The 22,251-nt window shown below is 37.3% G+C and overlaps 4 protein-coding genes across 10 annotated transcripts; 3 read left to right on the top strand and 1 right to left on the bottom strand.

The window, feature by feature from the left end:
- Positions 1-72: 72 nt before the first annotated feature.
- Positions 73-7,244, top strand: LOC140774370 (hydroxyproline O-galactosyltransferase HPGT1). 3 transcript variants are annotated; one of them, XR_012106585.1, is made up of 13 exons: positions 73-499; positions 1,143-1,206; positions 1,422-1,471; positions 1,611-1,804; positions 2,525-2,588; positions 2,665-2,737; positions 3,506-3,629; positions 5,018-5,105; positions 5,212-5,262; positions 6,250-6,321; positions 6,482-6,594; positions 6,799-6,886; positions 6,968-7,244. XR_012106585.1 is itself a non-coding variant. In XM_073117340.1 (12 exons), the coding sequence occupies exons 1-12, from the start codon at positions 387-389 to the stop codon at positions 6,819-6,821; spliced, it is 1,029 nt and encodes a 342-aa protein (XP_072973441.1). In that variant the 5' UTR covers positions 74-386; the 3' UTR covers positions 6,822-7,244. The 3 variants fall into 3 exon arrangements, 2 of the variants coding, with proteins under 2 accessions (XP_072973442.1, XP_072973441.1); XM_073117340.1 differs by having other exon boundaries at positions 74-499; positions 6,799-7,244; XM_073117341.1 differs by lacking the exons at positions 6,799-6,886; positions 6,968-7,244 and having other exon boundaries at positions 5,018-5,086.
- Positions 7,245-7,962: 718 nt separating this feature from the next.
- LOC140772814 (SUMO-conjugating enzyme UBC9-like) lies at positions 7,963-11,057 on the top strand. Of its 3 annotated transcripts, none has more exons than XM_073115009.1 (5): positions 7,963-8,171; positions 8,305-8,377; positions 9,175-9,302; positions 9,962-10,066; positions 10,701-11,057. In XM_073115009.1, the coding sequence occupies exons 1-5, from the start codon at positions 7,986-7,988 to the stop codon at positions 10,842-10,844; spliced, it is 636 nt and encodes a 211-aa protein (XP_072971110.1). In that variant the 5' UTR covers positions 7,963-7,985; the 3' UTR covers positions 10,845-11,057. The 3 variants fall into 3 exon arrangements, with proteins under 3 accessions (XP_072971110.1, XP_072971111.1, XP_072971112.1); XM_073115010.1 differs by having other exon boundaries at positions 8,063-8,171; positions 8,274-8,377; XM_073115011.1 differs by having other exon boundaries at positions 8,090-8,171; positions 8,284-8,377.
- Positions 11,058-12,956: 1,899 nt separating this feature from the next.
- Positions 12,957-17,494, top strand: LOC140774801 (uncharacterized). 2 transcript variants are annotated; one of them, XM_073117929.1, is made up of 2 exons: positions 12,957-13,133; positions 14,895-17,494. In XM_073117929.1, exon 2 carries the CDS (start codon positions 15,179-15,181, stop codon positions 17,105-17,107), a length of 1,929 nt encoding a protein of 642 aa, XP_072974030.1. In that variant the 5' UTR covers positions 12,957-13,133; positions 14,895-15,178; the 3' UTR covers positions 17,108-17,494. The 2 variants fall into 2 exon arrangements, with proteins under 2 accessions (XP_072974030.1, XP_072974031.1); XM_073117930.1 differs by lacking the exon at positions 12,957-13,133 and adding an exon at positions 14,208-14,649.
- A 698-nt stretch (positions 17,495-18,192) lies between these two features.
- Positions 18,193-21,261, bottom strand: LOC140774074 (S-type anion channel SLAH2-like). 2 transcript variants are annotated; one of them, XM_073116918.1, is made up of 6 exons: positions 21,070-21,261; positions 20,637-20,811; positions 20,040-20,330; positions 18,983-19,753; positions 18,850-18,881; positions 18,193-18,775 (listed from the first exon to the last, which is right to left on the bottom strand). In XM_073116918.1, the coding sequence occupies exons 1-6, from the start codon at positions 21,258-21,260 to the stop codon at positions 18,421-18,423; spliced, it is 1,815 nt and encodes a 604-aa protein (XP_072973019.1). In that variant the 5' UTR covers position 21,261; the 3' UTR covers positions 18,193-18,420. The 2 variants fall into 2 exon arrangements, with proteins under 2 accessions (XP_072973019.1, XP_072973020.1); XM_073116919.1 differs by having other exon boundaries at positions 18,203-18,775; positions 20,637-20,980; positions 21,070-21,117.
- Positions 21,262-22,251: the final 990 nt, after the last annotated feature.

Below are 22,251 nucleotides of genomic sequence, written 5' to 3'. Positions count from 1 at the left end.
AATTTTATTTTAATTTAATTATTCTTTTGCCCTCGATGGAGTGTTACTAATTAGAGAGTTCACAGTTTTTTTAATGAGAGCTTTTTGCCTCGAAAATTAAGTCGCAGTCTCTTCCTCGGCCAATTGCTTGGTCGTCTTCCCTCCCCACCGGATCTCTTGCGACATCGGGTAAGACGTCGTCATTTTCCCACCAAACTTCTCTTTGCTTCTCTCTCTTCTCGCGATTCTACGAGAGAGAGAGAGAGAGAGAGACAGAGAGAGAGAGAAAGGGGGGGGAGAGAGAGAGGAAACGCCATCTCTCTTGAGTCTGATCTCAAGATCTCAATACCTACCGTGAAGAGCAGCTTCTCCTGAGATCGGATCGGATCAAAGAGGACGAGGAAACAATGCAGAGCCGAGGGTCCGCTCACCGCCTTCCGGGTCCGGTGGCGCGCTCTCCGATCTCCACTGTGATGCTCGCCATGTTCGCCACCATGGCTTCCTTCTACGTCGCCGGTCGGTGAGTCATCTGTGGCTCAACCACACTTATTTTCAATTTTTTCGTCTCTTATGTTGCAATAATTTGATCGGGATCCGTTTTCTTCTATAAATTTCGATGTTTATTGGGTAAAATTTGAATCATTTTCGCATTTATTGGTTAATTATTGGAGTATTTAGTCCACGGCAGGCTGCACATATGTGATATGTCGAATGGAATTATCTTAATTAAATAATTTTATTGGATTAAGTACTTTCTACCCCTCGATCACTAGCTCCTCGTTCACCTTTGGTCTCTTATGAATCTTTAGAGCTCTAAACTACGATACCTAGATTTAATAGCCGTAATTTTTCTTTTCTGAATGTTCTCGGTATAGTTTGAATCTTCTCTTTTTCCGTATCGCTTGGTTAATTTTGGTGTACTTAGTTTATGGCAGGATATGCAAAATGGGGATTATTTAATTAAAGAACTTTATCTCATTAAGTTATAACCTTAGATCACTCGCTTTTCTTTGAGCTTTGGTTTTCTTAATGGACCTTTAGCACTTTAGGTTGCAAATCTGCAATAGTTTGGCTTGCTACCCGTTGTCTTTGATAATTTCTGATGCTGATTTGTCAAATTATGAACTTTTGTGCCTTTCTTGGTTAATTTTTGGAGAATTTAGTTTATGGCAGGATGCGCAGAATAGGGTGTATTTGATTAAAGAACTTGACCGGAGAAGTGGCCAGGTACCTTCTTCGATTGGAGCTGTTTCATTGGTTCAATTTGATTCATTGCAGTTTATTTTGCTTATCATTCCTTTATTTTTTCTGCAAATACTGGTTCAATTTCTTAGATTTTACCATGAACTTCCATAATCATTGTAGCATTAATTATATGTGGTTTGAAATTTTGAATCTACACTCAAAAGTAATTTGAGGATTTCTCTCATGTGGGTTTCCAGGGGCAGTCCGCTATATCAGTTGATGATACATTAAAAGTTGTCGCTTGCAGGTAAATCTAGCTTTTGGAGCATCTCTTTTTTGTTGTACCATTATGTTTATTAAAAGGAGTTTCAATTGGAGATTTTGTATTTCTCTCTCTCTCCTTTCTTTTGTTGAAAGGGCTGAATTCAACCATTTTAACCTTTTAGGCACCAGCATAAGAAATTAACGTCACTGGAGATGGACCTGGCTGCTGCAAGGCACGACGGCTTTAGTGGAAAGTATTCATCTGAGATTAATGGGACTCATTCTGGAAAGAGGCTGTTGGCTGTCGTAGGAATCATGACAGGCTTTGACAGGAAGAACTATAGGGATGCAATCCGCAAGTCATGGCTTCCGACAGGCATATGATCCAAAATCTTTTGTGATTCTTGCATGATAACTGGGTCTTGCATTGCATATTCTTGATCTATGGGTCAATCAAGTCCAAAGACACCAAACATCATGAATCTTAAGTGAACACTCCAAATATTATTTAAGTAAACCAACAAGCTTTTATGTAAGAGCACATTTAAGTTGGTTAGCAACATAGACTTTGTCTTCCGAAATACTTGTGTTCAAATTAGTGAAGGAACCTAAGTTAAATAAGAAGTTGAACGAGATCTCTCAAGAATCTTTATCTTTAAACATATATTTGGTTTCATAAGCTACCTCACAACCATTGAGTTATTTCTCTGCTAACTACATTGGAATCCTGTCTAGATTTCATGGAACTTTTGTTGTAAATTTGTATTGATGTTGGGGCATGTACAGAATCAAATTCGTAAAGAGAAATGTAGATTGTACAAAAAAAAACCATTCTATCTTTTTTGTAGTCCATAATTTAAGGAAGTTAGGTTTTACCAATGGAAATAGGCCTTACATTATCTTTTCAGGAAATTATCCCTATAACACTAGAAATGGCTAAGAATCGTCAATTCTTAGTCATAACTATTTTCTCAGATTTATATGATGAATTTATCCTTGTTTATCGCAACATCTGCAGTAAAGATTTTCCTGTATTTCCATTGTGATGAAATGAAGTGCTTTGAATGCTTAACTCTCTACCCCTTGCTTTGAACAGGTGCAACATTGAAACATATTGAAGAAGAGAAAGGCATTCTAGTGCGTTTTGTTGTAGGAAGAAGGTTTTTCATATGCTCTTTTATTGACAAGCTAGAAAGATGTTATGCAGTTGCATGCTTAATAGGTTTCCTGTTGCAGTGCAAATCGGGGAGACAGTTTTGACAGAGCAATTGATGATGAGAATAAGTACACCAAGGACATCCTTGTTCTTGTATGTTTGTTTTGTTATTGAAGCATATTGATTGTCTCCTTATCTGGTTTCCCTTACTTGGTTAATTTCGTTCTTCTAAAAGACTTTATGATTTTCATAAGTACTTCCTCTTTGCACAGAATTGCTTTATATTCTGAAAACCTGTCCATCTATTTTTCTTTGGCATCACCTAAGTTACTAGCTAACTTTTAAATGATGATACCCAAAGTATGTAGGGTGAAAATATATCTTTCATATTACCTATTTAGCATGGAAGAATGCTAGACCACATGTTTTAATTTTTCATGCAGTATTGAATGACATAATGACAAAAGGCTGTTATTTGATCTATGTAAGCATTAAGCAATGTTCTAGTGATAATGACAAAATAAAAAATAATAATAAAATTATTTGCCCTTACCAACTAGCACTAAAGCTTGTGGTCAAGTTTGAGCATCACTGTTTTTGCTGCTTAAGTTACTTAGGTCCGATCTGGACATTCTCATATTTGTATGTTTGTTACCAAATATTTTGTTGGATTAGTTATGTTTCAGTGTTGTACTCACAACTAGTAACATCTCTTGGATAAAACTTCTTCAGTTTTGGGTGTGTTTTGAAAATGGTAAATGATGTCATCTTTAAGCATGTGCATTTTGTTGCATATTAATTTCTCAAAAGATGGAAGTTTTGAAGCAACCTTTCATCATTTATTTGTTCTAAAATTAACTAAATATTATTATTCAGTATCATTTGGTCACTCATTATGGTGATTTATTTGAACTCGAACAGGATAATCATATTGAAGCACCAGAAGAACGCCCAAAGAAGACAAAACTGTTCTTTGCGCATGCTTCAGACACTTTGGATGCAGAATTTTATGCAAAAGTTAATGATGACATTTACGTGAACATTGGTAGGCCATTGACCTGAAAATAATTTGGATAACTTGCTACGACGTTATGTTTCTTTGTAGACAAAATAATGTTTTCAGTTTAAATATCTTACTCTACATATTCTGTTTGAATGGTTATCAGTAATGACTAATGAGTAATGAGATCTGGTATTAATCAACCTGTTGTGCAGCAGGTTTTTTATGTTCAAGAATCTCATGCTACTAGCTGCAATAAAATCATCGATATCTTGTATGACAGTTCACATTTCTTGAAGTAAATCTAGTCTGACTCATTTACAGCTTTCTGGCTCAACTTGATAATTTTTTGTATGCTATTATTGTGGCAAAGACATGCTGTCACTTGAGGAATGAAGACAGTTAACTTGTCTGAAATCATGATGTAGTTGCGGGCTAGTGAGTAATTTGATATATGATTTCTTATCCTATGCAGTGCATTGATTTTTGGCGCACTATCTGGTAAAATAAAAGTTTTAAACTATATATCCACTCCTTGTGTCTGATAACCAGATTTCCCTACATACTAGTGATGCTCAATATTTGCTTCGGTGAGGACCTTCATATTCTATTTTAGATTTGTTAGAATCTCGTAGACAACGTTAGATTTTGAATATTCAACAGTGATATATGGTTCAACTAAGTCCACAATCACAGATTGGCTCTGTTCTGCAGAACTCATCATATTGTCTTAAAAAAATCAGTTCTTTGTCATCCACACATGTAAACACCAGTTACTAAGTTGGTGTGTCCAACTATTGTGCGTGCAACTTCCACTTTGTAGAGATAGAAATAACAAGATCTAAATTGTGGATGTTTTAAATTTTGTAGTCAACCATCCAACATCTAATATTGAAAATGATGGAATACCTCACGCAAGCATTAGTAAAGTTAGAGTTAATATAGATAACCATAACTATAACATTAAGTATGGTAACAGTATCTCTAAAAGCTCTGAAGGTCAGTATAGATAGCAACTCAAGTGGTGATTCAATCTTGTTCAGTGCATTCAGGGCTATTCATTGTCTTAGTCCAAGTCTAAGAAACTCAGATTATTTTACCCTTTCTCTACCTTGGCCTTTCCCGGTCTTTACAAAATAAGTATAGTAGTATGTAAGTTGTTATTGCTTCAGTGATCTATGGTTCTGCAAATATATCTCATATATGGCATTGTATCAGTTCCTTTGTCTAAGTCCCCTCCAGTCCCAACTTTTTGGAGCCGGCTATAGGTTTTTTTCTATGAATATTCTTTTATTTGTGGGATTAACATGTGTTTATTTCCATTACATTGATTTACTTTTAAAGAACTTTTAATGTAAAGATGTAAATCATATATAATTATGTAGATTCTGAAATTATTATGTATCATATTATCTTAAATTTGGCATTTCCAGATGCTTTGGGTGCAATGCTTGCGACTCATTGGGACAAGCCCCGTGTTTATATTGGGTGTATGAAATCTGGTGAAGTTTTCTCTGAGTCGTAAGTGTTGTTAAATTCATTGATATATTCTCTCACTATGTGATTCAACAGTAGTTTCCTTGTTCTTCTTAAGATATACTAACTGCCGCTCATTATATTAATGCAGGAGTCAGAAGTGGTATGAACCAGACTGGTGGAAATTTGGTGATGGAAAATCGTAAGTTATATGTTTATGACTCTGTAATGTTTAAAAAAGTCGATACTTTTGGGAATTGAATCATTAACTGATTATGAGCAGCTTTGGGACAGGTCCTTCACTGGGGAAACTATTGCACAATGTGAATTTTGTTTTATTGCTTAGCTCTGGGAGGCTTCTCTATTAACATTTGATGCTTTTATACTCTTAAAATGTCCAACTCTAAGGAAAGTACTTGAGGAAATTTAGCTTGATCCTTAGTTTATTTGATCTTATGATTTTTATAGAGATCTGGCATGGTCAATTTGCAACAAATATATCGAATCATAGAGGGTTTAGAGTATCAGGAGAGGGTTTAAAATCTGTAATATCAGATGGAAACAGAGCACACAGGCACACATAACTACTTCCATAAGCTAGTGGTCTCTCTTAATGAGTACCTATTTATCTGACATATAGGACTATCAAACCTGATCCCTCAACATAAAATTCTTTGTCACTTTTCAATTTGTAAAAAATTGATTTGTAAGCCATTAACTAGTAAGCAAACTCTAGAGCTACCAATTATTGGTCCCCTGTTTTTAGAATTGTAAGTTGAACGAGTAAGATTTTGGGTGGTTCGAGTTTGATGATGCTTGAAATTGGTTCTCTTGCTCAAGATATAGATTTACATTGTCAAGCCTGCTTGTAGTGCCACCATAGTTTCATTTTTACTGACTAATATGTTCTTCAGTATACCATATAATAATTTTTAATTGGAGTGAAAACAGTTGATGATTCCTGGTCAGAGGTTATCATGGTCATGTTAAAATAAGTACAGTTGTGTCTCACATTATGAGAAAATCAGTTAGTTGTTCAGTTAAAGTTTCTTCACAATGTTGTTCTGTGTAAGTGAAAAATATCTTGTTACCTACATGAAGTTTGTGCAAAATATAGTCCTGTGTATAAAAAAATCTCATATTTATTTCCTTTATAATTTATTACCGTATTTTGTTCCTTCCGTGACAGGTACTTTCGCCATGCTTCTGGTGAAATGTTAGTCATATCAAGAGCCCTAGCTCAGTTTATTTCCATAAATAGGTATTGCAACTTTTAACTATTCCCCACCACACCTAAAAGGAAAATTCACTGCAATGCCTTTTTTTAGTGGCATGATCACTTGCCAGGACATTTTTTATTATTACCTTAGATGAGAATTCTCAGCCTTCTGCAATATAACCTTCTCCTGTTCGGATTCTAGATCTTTTCTTCGTACCTATGCACATGATGATGTCAGCATAGGATCATGGATGATCGGCCTTGATGTGAAGCATGTCAACGAAGGAAAACTTTGCTGCTCATCATGGACCTCAGGTTTTTTTTTTGTTACATTCATTGTTTATGCTATTATATGTCATTCTTATAAAACTTTATTTATATGTGGAGTATACTTCTACAGATCTTTCTGTCTAATCTCCAGATTATGCATTATTGAACATAACAATATCGTTCATACAGTTAACTATCATATTTTGTTCCTTAAAGAGTTTGTTAATTCCTGATCCTCCACTTTTTCAGGAGCTGTATGTACAGCTTTATGATGATGTCTTTGTGTGGAAGCGGTTTGTGGAAAACTTGCAGTTTCCCCAGCTCTACATTTTTCCAAGTATGCACTATCGTGCGAGGTTGTTATTTGTTATGTTCCGAACCTCATGGGATATTTCACCACCTTATTTGGCTTCACCAGAATGCTGAGGCACCAGTTGCTAGTGCCCAAGGATTTATTACTCATTTGCAGAGGAGCTGGTCTTTCATCACACGGTCGCATTCGGAGCATCATCTTTCTTAGAGAACTAACACAATCTATGCTTAGATATGTCATTGAGATTGCTTCTATTTGTAACATAACCTACCATTCTTTTCCAGCGGATTAACCAGTTTTACTCGGTTGAATCTATCTCGGCTCTTTTGATCTTGTCCTGTATTGCTGTTCATATATTAAAGTTTCGCACATTTTGCACTTATTTCTTTTACTTTCTTGTAGTTAAACCGGTTAGGGATCCATTTCTTTTTGTGTGATCGAAGGAAAAATGCCAGCTTGGAATGTTAACCTTTCTGGTTAATATGGTTTACTTGTTAATAGCATTTGATGTTTGAGGCATTGATATATATGCGTAAATCATCGTACTATTCTCACTCTGTGCTATTACATTTTCTTTTCTTTTCTTTTATTTATTTATTTATTGAGGTCAAATAGCTATATTAGCTCGAAATATTTGGGCTAATCGAATCAATATATGAAGTAGGTTAACAGGGGTTTTGGTTGTTATCCCTGATCCCCCAAAATTACACCTTGAGAAACAGTCATGTTCCTATTAGTTGCCTAATTCACATTATATTTAAGAAAAGATTTAACTCAAAATAAGAAAAAAAGAAGGCTGAGAAATTTTATCTACTATTACATTTTCCTGTCCAGAGTACGAAGAGATCTCATAAAGAACAGGTATCTTAGAATGTACCAGAGATGCAGTTAATCTAATTAACATCGGTTTAATTTTGCGATATTATTTAAGTGGCCTATCTCTACTCTTAAAATGCTTGAGAATCCTGGCAAAAAATTAGTGGGTGTACTAAAATTCTGAAAGGCACTTCAAATTTTAATCAAATTTAGAGGTTTTCCTTTTATTTTCTCAACACTTAATACTAGGAAAATATTTAATGCATTATATAAAGTTCATGGTAGCGGACTCTCCATCCTGGATTGCATGATCCATCTTCATCGGAGTACTTTTCGTCAACGTAAAGCTACTAGAAGCTGCCAAACTCACCGAACGTACAAAACCCTACCTTCTGGATTGCAGGGGATCCTCTCCCGAGGTTCTTTCCCCGTTCTCACTCCCTTTCGTGTCCCATCGCCGAGAGCGAGAGCGGGTAAGAATTTCCAGTCTCAGGTAATGCCTTTTCTCTCTTTACTATCGCAACCCGATATTTATGCTGTCTTTCGATCTATCTAGTTCTCTATCGTCTTCCTATTCTTCTTCTCTGTATTCGAGGGTTTGAAAGTTCGAAGGGACTGGTTGATAGGCCATGGCTTCCAGGCGGATTCTTAAGGAGCTGAAGGATCTCCAGAAGGATCCCCCCACGTCTTGCAGCGCAGGTATTATTCAGCCCATTTTGTTTGATAGTAGATCTGGATAGAACTTGGGTATATTTAACCAGATAATGCCGCTAATTAGTCATTGATGCCTTACTTCTTCTGTCAATAAATTATGTCTACTGTTCTTTTTTTTCTTTTTTTCTTTTTTTTTCTGAGTCTCGATTTCTTAATTGCATTGTAGAATTGGTTGTAGAAATCTTTTTTCGGGTTTGCATCTTTTCAGGATTAATCACTGTGGCTTTAGTTGTATTGCAGATATTGCTCATGTGGCTTTACAAAATGTTCTTTTAGATGCTAAATATTAGTTCCGTCTGTAAAACTCGGCATATACTCTCCTTGATTTTTAAAATCAATCATCATGGATATAATTGAATACTTCATACGGGAGCTTCCCTCTTCTCATATTTCTCTCTCTAGAAAGTTGTGGTTTCTAGAACGAATATTTGGACACGAAAATTTCATGGCTTAACCTTGGGAGAATGGAAATTAGAAGAGATATGTAGGCCGAAATGAACTTTGTTTGAGCAAAATGACCACTGTAAAAGAAGATCTAAGTATGCTGCCTGGACTTTTATTGGATTTGTTATTTTTATCCTAGTTGCAAACTTGGTGAATGTGATATAATAGTAATAACTAATAAAAGGTTCTTCTTGCCAGTGTACTTCCTAAGCTTGGTTGCATCAGTTTGCTCAAATCTCATTGTCATGCTTCTTAAAAAACCTAATCTAGCTTATTTTCTCTTTAAACTTCTACTTCTTATTAACTTTGCTAGCTTCTGCATAAATGGCATTTTGCAGGCCCAGTTGCTGAAGACATGTTTCATTGGCAAGCAACAATAATGGGTCCACCTGACAGTCCCTACACAGGGGGAGTTTTTCTGGTTACCATCCACTTTCCCCCAGATTATCCTTTTAAACCACCCAAGGTATCATTAAACAGCATCTTTTGACCTAAGCTGTTACTTATACATGTAATCCATTAAATATCTTAAGGTTTGTACATCTTAGTCCGCTTTGAACATTTTCTTCCATTCTTATGCAACATAAGAGAATAACATAGTATAGGAATACTCTTAGATTATAATGTATCTTACCCAGTTAACTATGCATAAGCTTGCTTGTGTAGGCAAATGTCACCTAGTTATGTTGCTCCTTTATGTAAAGGTTATCAGGTCAAATATACTAGTTACAAATATTTTCCAGCAATCTTTTGATGTCTTCTGAATTTGCAGTGTACATGTTTAGTTGGATAATCATTTCATCAATAGTTTATCCTTTTTCAACTAGTACTGTAGTAACATCAACACAGACAATCTTTTATATGAAGGAAGTTGTAGTCAATCTTTGACACTTATATGGTGGAAAAGTGAAAATGATTAAGAGTTAAGGGCTTATCTAAGTACTTTTGGGTTGGCTTTATATTTCTTATATGGAAGTTCGTTGTTCAGGTTGGAAAGTATATGCCTTTCGAAGTTTTGATTATCTTTGACTTAGTTGTACGACCAAAATGTACTGCATTTAATGGCTATCTGCTGAACGATGACTGATTTTGCAAGTTCCTGATTTCATCACATATATTATGCAGGTTGCATTTAGGACAAAGGTTTTCCATCCAAATATCAACAGCAATGGAAGTATCTGCCTTGACATCTTAAAGGAGCAATGGAGTCCTGCATTAACCATTTCCAAGGTTAATTTCTTTTTCTTTCTTCTACTTAGTTACCATTGTCTTAATTGGACAATTAGACAACTCATTTTCTGATTGGAGCTTGATAATTATTTGAGCATCAAGAAAAACCATACTTGCTTTTTGTACGATGATATTTGTAAACATCTGCTCACCAAGCATAGAAAATTACATAAGAGGTCATGTCTTGCCTGGATTTCTTAAGTATTTCGAAGGCAGATTAGATGTGATCTTAGAGACTATATCTTCTCTTTTAACTCCCATATTAGCAATCATAGAAAGTTTTTCTGGAGGCATGTACGGCCTGGATTTATGTAATATCCACAGGCAGGTGAGATGTAATCCAGCAGATGATTACGACTGTCTGTTGGTTGGATCAGATATAGTTTTGCTTGTCAAAATGAGTTGACGGTCAGAGTACCTGCTTTTCTTCTTCACCTGGTGCTTGATCAGCTCGAATGATTATTCAAGAGTTACAACACATTGGTTAATTAGTATACTTGTCATTTGAATATGTATTGAAATATAGATATCATCTGCATTTATAATTGTTGCTTCTTCACTTGTTACTTGAAACTACACTACAAAGAAGTCTATGTTTAACAATTGGGACGGGTTTCTTTTTGTCTGCCTTCAGGTACTGCTCTCGATTTGCTCCCTGCTGACGGATCCCAACCCCGACGACCCATTGGTTCCGGAGATCGCGCACATGTACAAGACAGATAGAAACAAGTACGAGACCACTGCAAGGAGCTGGACTCAGAAATATGCTATGGGCTAGCCTCTAAAATCCAAAGAGGGTGAGAGATAGTTGTTGCCTCCCAAAAAGAAAAATCTGGTGGCTGTATCTAAAATATATGATATGTTCTCCTTTTGTCATTCAACTTATTGGAGTATGGGGGAACTCTCCATAAGTAAGTAAAAGATTGCTGCAGCTCATTATTTGTATGGGAATCTAATATTTGGACTATAAAGCTATCCTTTTACTGTTTTAGATGCTCACTTTCAGAATAAAAGTAATATAATTGCGAAGCTGATAGCATGAAAAAAGAAAGAAGTTTTTTTAGTATATATATAATACATGGTGATACTTGTTATTCTACTAGTACAGTTGCCAGCTTATCTCCAGAGCATATGCCGAGCACTTCTCTTTGGAAAGTGCAAAGGGTATGTGTAGATTTTTCTTTTGGTTTTTTTTTTGCTTGCATCAAAGAATGGCATCTTACTATTATAACAGCATATGTGATCCCTTTTCAGGTTCTTCTCTATCATCTCATTCTCAATGTCTTAGCTAACTTGGTAAGCCCATGCCTTGCCACGTATTGTTGCCGATCCTAATCGGAGATCACTCCAAGATATTGCTCCTTTGGACAGTATAAACTCTAGCAGCCGGCTGACTCAGCAAATGCCACTTATCCATCTCCAAGGTAAGGTGCTCCCCTATGCCCTCTTCTATTTTATTCTTTTTTTTTTTTTTAACCTGTGACATGTGATCGTAACATGGATAGAGCCGACACAGGAAGTGACTCAAATGGTGTGGTCACTATTGTGATCTATCACTTGGGCCCCATCTGTCCATTAAAAAATTCCTTTTCGTTAGACAAACATTTATCGAATTTAATGCAAGGTGATATTCTTCTTCTTCTTCTTCTTCTTTTCGCTCTTTCAAAACTTTGTAGCATACTGCACACAACTGACATTAAAAGGAAAATATTTTGGTGGTGGCTATCTCTATCATCCTGTTTGGGCTAAGCAATTATGCACATCTCTGTATAAGGTTGGGAGACTCATCGTGTCGTCTAGGATTTTTTTTGTTCTTTCCTCTACTTATCCGAGGATAGAAAGTTCTCGGGAATAAAGTATGGAATAAGCATCTTTTTAGTGGATTTGCCATTTGCTCTTATTCAAGAGGTATCACAATATTCTCTGGGAATAGTCGTTTGAAATTGAGAAAATAAAAAAGAAAATTAAAAAAAAAAACAAGTATAAATATGAGAACAAGTTCGTTATGCTCAGTGAGGTTAGTGTAGATCTCACACATTACTATTGTAACCTACATGGAATATTCCAAGGATAATCTTAACTTAACTAGTCAAACTTCCACACCACATGCTTATCGATACTCTTTCTATATTCTTTTATTACACTACATGATCTTACCGAGATTGCGTTTTAATTATATTCAATCATGGTGTAGCGATCAGTCACAAAGGTCTCCTTTAAAGGTGGAGAAATTAGAGCTTAGTAGCTTTTGTCATCTTTTCCCAGTCAGCCAATCCTAGTTGCTTCATAGAAACTAACCAAGTAGCCATTGTATGATCGATTAATCGCTCCATTAATATTAAAAAAAAGTGATTTTTTTTTTGAGTCTAAAGATTAGAAATAGATATAAATATATGGAAGCTTCGTCGAATAAACTAAGTTGTTCCGTCGATAAATTATTACTTCGAACTAAATAATAATTGCTGAGCTAATCTTTTTTAATTTATCGGTAAAATAAGTATTATTTTTAATCCAATAAAAGAGTCTCTCTATACAATTAATAATTATCGTTATTGAAAAAAAAAAAACGTGACGCCGCATAAACGGTGAAATTGTTGGCAAGAATCTATCGAAAAAAAGATCCCAAGAATACGTGGCCAGCTGGGCCCTCTCGTTGGGTGCGGGCCCACGGCAAAGCGCACCACGAACGGTTGCGAGGCGCTGCCTACGTGGAGCCTGACGCCACCGGTGACGTGTCATCATCTCGGCCTACTAGCGAGGCTCCGTTATCGCCTCAGCCGTCGGATTCGCAACGGACCGCTTAGCCTATCCTGCGCTCGCTTCACCCCGTACGCGCCTCGATCTTTTTCGGTGTTATTCTCACTCCCGCTTTGACCCAAGTTGCACGCTGCGTCCTATATTTTATTTCCCCCACCCTCCTCGCGTCCGTTCCCGTTCCGCGTCTCGCCTCCGCCCTTGCGCGTTCTCTCGTCTCCCGCTTGAGATATTGCACTGAATCCATTTTCTCGTCCTTCTCCTGTGATGCCGGAACGATCACTCTAGTGGCGATCCTCTTTGGCTGCCAGAGGTGCAGATTTCTTTTTTCTTTTTCCCCCTCTTTTTTTTTTTTTTCGTTTTGTTGTGTAGAGTAACTCGATTTTATCGGTTACTTATGATTCCTTTTTTTGTGCTCCTTCCTTCTGATATGTTCAAATCCATTTCAACCATGATTTCGGATCTTATCCTTTTTCCCCCCTTTTTAAAATGACTATGTTGTTCTGTTCGATCGTTTATCGCGCCGAATTATCAGTGTTACTCCCTGAATTTTGAAACAAAAAGATAACTTTTTTATGCAGAAGGTTCTGAATTATTTGATTTTTTTTAAAGAAATTAGAGGAAGGTGGCGATGCGGAACATATATTTAGTATTAAATTTCCTGTTGTGTTTTGTGACATCTTATACCGTGCTATTTTACTTGCTAGGTTCTTATTTCACTTTCAGTGTAAGGTATATGAACGCTTTATGGTAATTAAGGTGCTTGCTTAAATGCTTGGCTGTCATATCCTGCCGTGAGTCGAACCGATTTAATGTTATTTGTGGTTGTTTCTTTTAGTTGCCACGTCCGACAATTGAGCCAAATGAACCCAATTTCCAGGTGTATCTTCACTGCGAGATTAATATTATACTTATTGGTTCTTGTTTTTTTTCTTATCGTTTGGTTATAATATATAATTGTTTTTTATTTCATTTCAATCGCGCTATTCATCCCCTCATTATTATTAATTTAGTTGTTCTGGCTAATAATTTTTAAATAGTTTTTGTTTGTAGTGCCCACACATTGTACCTTTTCCACTATGATCACACTGTGGTTCCATGTTATTTTAATACTTCCACTTGTAGATTCTATTTTGTTTAACATTAGCTTTGTTTTATGTGCATTAGTTTGCTAGATTTCTATATTGGCATTTAGTTTCATAAACACCAGTTTTGTCTTGCAGAAAAGATAAATCTTACCTGCTTGTTCTTTGATCATTCTGATGTTTAGACATTTTGGTTCGGAATATGTAAAGTTATATTATTTGCTTATTTTCAGAGCAAGCATGTCGTGTAGAGGGTGCAACAGGTTTTGAGTAGTCCCGGTCAGGCTTTCTTTCTTTCTGAATGCCAGGAATTAATTGATTAATGCTGATTTTTAGATAATGACATCATTATGTCATTTAATTTATTCAGGAGTTAATGACTTGATGGGAATTCTCATTTTCGAGTATTGCTTTTTGAAAAGTGTCTGATTGAGTATTTAGGGTCAGGTTTGAGAAATTAAGTTGATTTGTCTAGGTCATTGTATCAAGTTTGTCTACTTTCATTGTATTGGGGAGTCGAGGAGTTTGTCTAAATTCATTGTATCTGGGAGTTTGCTAAAATATTCTTATATAGTCCCTTGGTTGGGCCCCATCTTCATAGGAGTTATTAGTCCACCTAACTTAGAACTCGATTCTGCTGAGGGGAAGTGGAAACCCGTCTGTTTGTATCAAGCTTCACAGCACCATGACTGATGATTTTTCAGGGCTAGAAACCATTTTTGTTGGTTTATTCTGCTTTCCTAAGTAACTTTTTATCCTTGTTGGTTATATGCTTGTAGTTGATCTTTTTCATAATTTTTGTTAGTTTTCAATTCTCTGGTTTTTAGTTAGACTGTTATTTCTACCTTTGTTGTTCCAGAGAATTCTTAGACAAACTGTTTGTCTCTGGAACATTTTGTGGTCTATTTGGTCTTCATGTTCTTTTTCTTTTTTTCCTTATCCACATCTCTTATGTCGCTTCTAATTTGTCATTGATTTTTGTGCATCAGGATTTTGGGCTGCATTGCTTTGAGTTGAATGATATCAGTGTCAGCTAATTAGTAGAGTTGTAGGTTCAATTCAGCTGCTATATATCAATCTTTTGTTTCAAGAATCTTGAGATGGATCGCTGTGATACATCAGGCTTTGTTAGTGGAGGTTGCACCTGCTCCTACATGTGCTTCTAACATTCATTGTCAATAATTTTGTGAGTTCGAAAGTGGGGCAGAGTTGGCAGAATTATTATCAAAATTTATTTTATACAGGAGTTCCTTTTCTTTTCTTTTTACTTGTTATGGATAATACTACTCCTAGTATTGTCAACTCTTTAAATGCTTCTAGTTATTGGAGCAAAGTTAGACCAGAAGTGAAATATAGCACAGAGATATTACGGCTTGATTCACCCGGTAATTCCAGTTTATATAATTCTGACTCAAAAGGCACAAAGAGGAAGTGGGATGATATCAATGAAGTTGAAAGTTTCGAAAATCCCTTTCTCGCCCTAAGATTAGGGCAGTCACGAAGTTATTCTAACAATAGCAAGGTGAGTTCAACAACTGCGTGCACCATGTTTTCAGCAAAAGAAACTGATGAGGAGTCATCTTTTGATATTGACTTGAAATTCCCGCTTCATCTTGGCAATGGGAATACATACAATCCAAGGAAGTCCTCTGTTGCTACTCATGGAGTGCTGAAAACTGGACCTGACTTTGACCTTAAGCTGAGTTTATCAAGGCCATCTGAATCATCAGTCATCAAGATTGTCCGATCAGTACCAACCATTGATGAAGATGGAACAGGGTCAGCTCACTGGGCATGCCGGAGTTATATGGGAACCTCCTTCCATGCATCAGAAGCAACTAGTGACTTTCCTTGTCAGAAGATCCCTTCCAAAGCTGATCCAGCTGGAATTGTTCCAGATTTCCATTCAACCATGATGAAATCTTGGGAAAGCCAAGTTGTCTGTACTGCCACGATGAGTAATAGGCAACACCGCATTACTAGCACTAAGACATGCCAGTTTCAAGGATGTAGTAAGGGAGCAAGAGGGGCTTCAGGGCTATGCATAGCCCATGGCGGTGGAAGGAGGTGCCAGAAATCTGGCTGTCACAAGGGAGCCGAGGGAAGGACCATCTATTGCAAAGCTCATGGTGGCGGCAAGAGGTGCCAGTTCCTTGGCTGTACAAAGAGTGCTGAAGGCCGCACAGACTATTGTATAGCTCATGGTGGTGGTCGGCGTTGCACTCATGAGGGCTGCACACGGGCTGCAAGGGGAAAATCTGGATTATGCATCAGGCATGGAGGTGGCAAGAGGTGCCAGAGGGAGAATTGTACAAGAAGTGCGGAAGGTTACTCTGGTCTCTGCATCTCTCATGGAGGTGGAAGGCGCTGCCAGTTCCCGACATGTACAAAGGGTGCACAAGGAAGCACAATGTTCTGCAAGGCACATGGTGGGGGAAAGAGGTGCACATTTTTGGGTTGTACCAAGGGAGCTGAAGGGAGCACCCCTTTTTGCAAAGGACATGGTGGAGGTAAGCGCTGCTCCTTCCAAGGTGGCGGTGTATGCCCAAAGAGTGTGCATGGTGGCACCCCATTTTGTGTTGCTCATGGTGGTGGGAAGCGGTGTGCTACTCCTGGGTGCACCAAAAGTGCTAGAGGGCGTACCAACTTCTGTGTCCGCCATGGTGGGGGTAAGCGTTGCAAGGTTGAAGAATGTGGGAAGAGTGCACAGGGGAGCACTGATTTCTGTAAGGCACATGGTGGAGGCAAGCGCTGCTCATGGGGCCAAATTGGATCAAATTTAGGTAATGGGGAACTGCCTTGCGATAGAATTGCTGGAAGCAAAACAGGTCTCTGCACTATGCACAGTCCCCTAGTGCAAGACCGTTGTATTCATGGTGGGGGGAAACTTGGACCTTCAACCACCGAGTACCCAGCTACTGTTAAACTTGAGAACATGAAGGAAGTCGCAATCAAGGAATATACACACTTAAATATGGGCAATGACAATCTTGCGTGCTGGACTTCTTTTGGTACCAAAAATATTTTTCATCCTCCTATGCAGTCTGGATTGGTTACCCTTCCAGAAGGAAGGGTTCATGGAGGAAGCCTGATGGCTCTGCTGTTTGGAAATGCAACACTCGGAATCAATACTAAGAAGCAAGTGGATGCTGATAATTCAAAGGATGGCGCAGCAGACATCATCATGCACAATTGGATGTAACAAGAGGCATGATTTTCTGAGCCCTCCTTATCTGTATGTGTTTTAATCTAGTGTGTCTTAGTTCATTAGGACCCATGGTTTTGAGGAATTGATATTTCTCATTCATTTATTATATTTGGTATCTGCTGGGATCTTAGATGTCACCTCATCAACCCCATTGTGCAGAGAATAAAGGGGAAAAAGGTTTAGCAAAATCTTCTAGTACAGGTTTGCTGGGGTTTTTTTTATTTCGAGAGGAGGCTTGTGGTTTTCTTCTTATCTAAACAAGCTTCTTGTATACATGTTTCTTGGTAACCGTTCTGTTAAAAACAAGTCTATCAAATATGGTCTTGTTGTTTATTTGATATGCCTGTTCCGCCAGAGGCTCTTGGTACTGTTTATTATTTCCTTTTGTCGATAACTGGTAACCTGAGAAGAAAACTTAATTTTCCATTTCTGCTACTGTTTGCATAGAAGAGACATTAGTATCCTTCTGAAGAATGGTGCCTGAAGTCAAGTGCTTCCTCAGGAGCCTTTTTTTTTTTTCTTTTTGGGTACCTCAGGAGCTTTCTTGCTGCAGCAAATGTGTTATTCTGGTGCATTCCTGATCATTTATATGATACTTTATATGTGATTGTGTTTTGCAATATGAAAATGCATCCTTTATTGCCTGTCTTTGCGATAGACAATGAGTGCTGCTTGATTTTGATAGATGCTGTTCATTTTTCTTCTTATCAGTTTACTGGTGGAGTTCATGGACATTGTGCAGTATATTATTCAGTGTTGCTTGTTTATAACGACACCTGCAACAAACTGTGGTTCCTATTGGTTGGAATGTGGGAAGAAAGAGCTTCCATGGGGTCGAATGTGATTTATAATATGTCAAAAAGAGGAGATTTTATCATAAAACTAATCATCATCACTACGAACCCAATTAATTTAAATTTTAATTGTTTTTATCCTAGCTATATATTATACAAGAGCAGCCGAAACTCTACGTGCACTGGGGCTCTATTTTAACATCTCCTCAGAAAATTCTCTCTTTCTGGATGCAAGATTCAAACAGGTTGATACCAATAACCCGATAGGATGCGACAATTCGGGTTTGGGCTTCTGTGGTAAGTGACTTCCTTGCCTTTAACATTGTACTGATGATTTAGGACATGAACAATTAATTAGTATGCCAATATGTTACAGAGGATCACCAATCTGACAGATGCTGAATCTATTAAAAGTTCAGGAACTGGTGGTTTGGTGAGCAATATAAGATGCAAATTACTTCTTCTGAGATCCACTATGACCTTGAGAAAAAAAGAGTAAGTTTGCTGAATTATTTACACACGATCTGAGCTGAAGGAACTACTCAGAACTCTCGCATTGCCTCCTGAGATAGAAGTTTCTATGTCTCTCATATCTGAGCCTATTGATCTTAGTTTTGCTAGCTTCTTACATAACTTCGATCTCTTCTTTGTGTTGGCGATGGCGATGTCGTTAGGGAAGAGATCATTGAGAACGAATGCATGATAGATGGTCAACATGAGCACGGCGATAACAGCGAAGGTAGAGATTGCAGAGAATCCAATAGATAGTGATCGAGTAAAAGTATTAGTGATCTGCGCCGAGTATTCTACAGTTGCAACAGCAGCAGCAGTCATAGGAAAAGTATATGCCCACCATGCAAGAGAGAACCTATGAATCATGATAACTATAAGCCATATGGAAAACAAATCCAGAAAAGAGTCAATTCATGGATGTTTACATACCTGAAACCTCGAAAGAAATTAACGCGTGCCGCCTGTTATAATACAAGAAAAATTCAGTAAGATTAGATCACCATGTTTAAGAATGCAGAAGCTGCAACGAGTAACTGCAAATGCATCGAACATGGAAGCTTACTAGGGAGAAATAGATGAAGAGAGCAATGAAGTAAAATATCTTTGATACATTGTCGAATTCTCCTCGAATCTTTGCCCATGCCAGGCAAACAATACTTGGTACTGCTACAAAGAAGAAATATATTGGATGGAGTTCCTTTGGAAGAGTTGCATTTGTGGACACTCTCAGGTACAGAATTATAAACAGCACAGTGTAGTAAGCTAATCCTACAGCAAAAAAGAAGATAGCCCCCTCTAAAAGCCCCATTGAGGCACCAAGCAATGCGCCGACAAAGTTACCGACAATCGACAATTGGCTCGATGGATTTGCCACCTTTGCAAGCCTGCGTTGGCCACCGGAGAGCCACTGGCCATAGATTTTAAGCTCAAGGAGAAAGATTGGAGCCATGAATATATACCAAACAGCAGTGTGAATGTCCACTGCAACTGATGATGGCACACCAATGGCCAAGAGAAGGCAGGCGATCCATGGAGCGAAGAAGAAGTTGACGCGGATCGGATGGTAGTACTCTCTGCGAACCGCTTCAAAGTAGCACATGATCTTTAAAGAGTAGAGGAGGGAAACAGTGCATACCAATGCAAGAGCGATGCACCAGAGGACTAGATTCACTGTCAGGCTTACATGCAGGAATCTCATGGCTGGAGATGTGGCTAGTGCTTTCCAGAGGACAGCTTGACTGCTAACTCCCAGGCACATACCAAAAGAGTTGATCGGAAATCGAAGAAGGAAAGGCCACTTCTTGTCTTCAGGAAGAACAGACACCTCTGATGTCTGCAATTCAGATGCTGTCTTAATCAATGAAACCAACGAATAATGATGCTACAGAAGTCAATGGAAGCATTAGTGAACAAGAGCATTGGCAATCCTTATCAGATGTCTAAGTCTATAGGATGTCAACTAGAAGACTGTTCCAAATTCAAAAGGAACAGTTATTCAAAATTCAGAAAATCCTTCAGTAGTACTGGCTGTTGTCTTCTAACAAATGACAGAAGCTTAAATAAGTAGAGATATAGAAATTAATTAAGCAAGAACATGCCATGTCAAGAGAAAAGAGTACCCTCAAAGTATCAAATCCAGGCCCTTCTAAAACATCAAAGTAGCGGCGTTCATCCGGCACAGCCGCGGTTTCGGTGACTCGAATGCCATTAGCTTCAACATCAAGTTCTTGTGGCGCTATGCGCAAGCTTGATAACCTCCTCTCAAGCCTATCTGACCATGTCTTCTTAAAGGAATCAAATCTTTTGTCTCTCAGTCTGCCATCCATTGACATGCTCCTTTGCCTCTCAGGTGGATCAATAGCTTCGCCCTCTATTGTTTGTTCGCCATATGAATCTTCTGCTGGCATAGGCTGATATCATGGAAAGAAAATCTTTTAGACAATCTAAATCAGCACCATGTCAGACATTTCATCAGCAGAGCCTGTTTATGAAGGCATAAAAAGTCCGAAATAAGAATATACTATTACATTGATGTCTATTGAATTTAACCTCAAGCCTATTGGTGAGATCGGTTTGACTGACAAAATCTCAAACTTACAAGGTTAGATTTGAAAGTAGTGGGAATGTTAACATCCCCAATGTACTCTAGAATGAATTTACTCTGTGAACTGAAACTAGAAGCAGTATATGTTGCTTACTTTCTACATATAGCTTACCTTTTCACCATGAATTTCTCCTCGACGACCTTTGACGTTGTCTGGTTGCAATTGCTGACTTACGCCATCAAAACCAACACTTGATTTCGTTGAAACCGACATCGGAAGCTCTTCGTCGCAACCTTTCTTCGCCATAATCTCGACCTGGAAGTCTTCGTCCTCCATCATTTGGTACCTAATACCATGCCAAGAATAAGAAAATTAAACTCAATTTAGCTCAACCTGCATCTTAACTTATTTTCTCAGCACTAAATAGATGAAAAAACGAAGAAAGAACTAATTTAGCTTATCTGAAGCAGATCTAGGAATCAACTAATCATTCACGTATCCATCCAACTTCATCTCTTAAGAACGAAGAAGAAAAAGAAGAAGACGACGACTATAATAATGTTTTGGATTCCAATACCCATGAGATGCTAAATAATAATCGTACCCTCGGAGCTTCACGCACAAAGTCAACTGCAAAGCAGAGCCACAGTTTACCTCAACGCCAACGATCAAGCATGCATGATGCATCCTTCGCGCTATTTGTACACTTTCGAGGATCAGCGATGGTGATCCATCCTGGAGGGAGATGCAGGACTTTGTTGCATCCCACTTAAAGGGGTTCCACGTAGGAACCATGCACTCCTGTCTAATCAACTCGTTAGTCAATTAATCTACTCTGAGATTGGATTATATTACCCATAAACAAACCAATGGAGGAGTTTATTCTTGGTTATTATATGGAGGCGTGTGGATTATTAGTAACCACAGTATTAAAATTCGTGCCTAATTTTTGAAAGCGAAAGCTGTAGTCTAAAATTTGAAATAAAATTTAGAATAAGATTAGACAATTAACTCGGCCATGTGAAGTAAGCATGTACGTGGGATTTAAAATAAACGCACCAATGAAAAAATAATTAATTAAAAATTAAATGATCACCGTCAAAAGCCAACTAAAGAATAAAAGTATAATAAACAATATAATATATGTGCACATTTATATTGGGACTATGTTAGTTAGTTGAGGCTTCCCAATTGGCTAATGATGGCTAATTTTATTTTTCGTTACGCATTAATAAATGATTAGTGGCGTAGGTACTATGTATATGTTTGGGTAACACTAAGAGGGATTCCAATTTGCAAATAACTACAAGGAGAATCGTCCATTTTACCAACAAAAAGATAAATTAAAAAAAATTCCCTTGTATTATATCTTGTTTTTATGTGAATTACGTGTTATAATCTTTTGATAAGCTTGTGGAGGGAAGTGCTCCTAGGTTGACATTTAGCAAGACAATAATTGTTTAATTTTATATCAAATTTCTTTTCTGTCACCTCCTCATCATCAATATTTAAATTAGGTATACAAAATTATATAATAATAATAATAATTGAAAGGAGTAATAATAATAAGGAAATTTTATAATCACGCTCTATATTTTATTTATTTTGTGATTTACACATCGTCTTTGAGGATTTTGTAATTTAAACTTTACTTTTTCTGTAATTTTTATTTAACATCTTGAATTAACTTAATATAACCATAACTAAATAGAATAATATAAGCAAAATAATATTCTATTATAATACATTGAGTATTTTATAGAATACCTATATTATTTATGTTTCC

This window comes from Typha angustifolia, chromosome 13, assembly GCF_048772165.1.
Source record: "Typha angustifolia cultivar Huaian chromosome 13, ASM4877216v1, whole genome shotgun sequence".
Classification (NCBI taxonomy): domain Eukaryota; kingdom Viridiplantae; phylum Streptophyta; class Magnoliopsida; order Poales; family Typhaceae; genus Typha; species Typha angustifolia.
This window is presented reverse-complemented; position numbering and strand designations above follow the sequence as displayed.

Coding starts and splice junctions, on each gene's coding strand:
- LOC140772814 (XM_073115009.1), top strand. CDS start 7,986: ATGATCCATCTTCATCGGAGTACTTTTCGTCAACGTAAAGCTACTAGA. Junction 8,378..9,174: donor CCCCACGTCTTGCAGCGCAG/GTATTATTCAGC, acceptor GGCATTTTGCAG/GCCCAGTTGCTGAAGACATG. Junction 10,067..10,700: donor CTGCATTAACCATTTCCAAG/GTTAATTTCTTT, acceptor GTCTGCCTTCAG/GTACTGCTCTCGATTTGCTC.
- LOC140774801 (XM_073117929.1), top strand. CDS start 15,179: ATGGATAATACTACTCCTAGTATTGTCAACTCTTTAAATGCTTCTAGT.
- LOC140774074 (XM_073116918.1), bottom strand. CDS start 21,260: ATGGTTCCTACGTGGAACCCCTTTAAGTGGGATGCAACAAAGTCCTGC. Junction 20,812..21,069: donor TTGTGCGTGAAGCTCCGAGG/GTACGATTATTA, acceptor GCATGGTATTAG/GTACCAAATGATGGAGGACG. Junction 18,776..18,849: donor AATTTCTTTCGAGGTTTCAG/GTATGTAAACAT, acceptor CATGATTCATAG/GTTCTCTCTTGCATGGTGGG.
- LOC140774370 (XM_073117340.1), top strand. CDS start 387: ATGCAGAGCCGAGGGTCCGCTCACCGCCTTCCGGGTCCGGTGGCGCGC. Junction 5,263..6,249: donor AAATTTGGTGATGGAAAATC/GTAAGTTATATG, acceptor CTTCCGTGACAG/GTACTTTCGCCATGCTTCTG. Junction 6,595..6,798: donor CTGCTCATCATGGACCTCAG/GTTTTTTTTTTG, acceptor CCACTTTTTCAG/GAGCTGTATGTACAGCTTTA.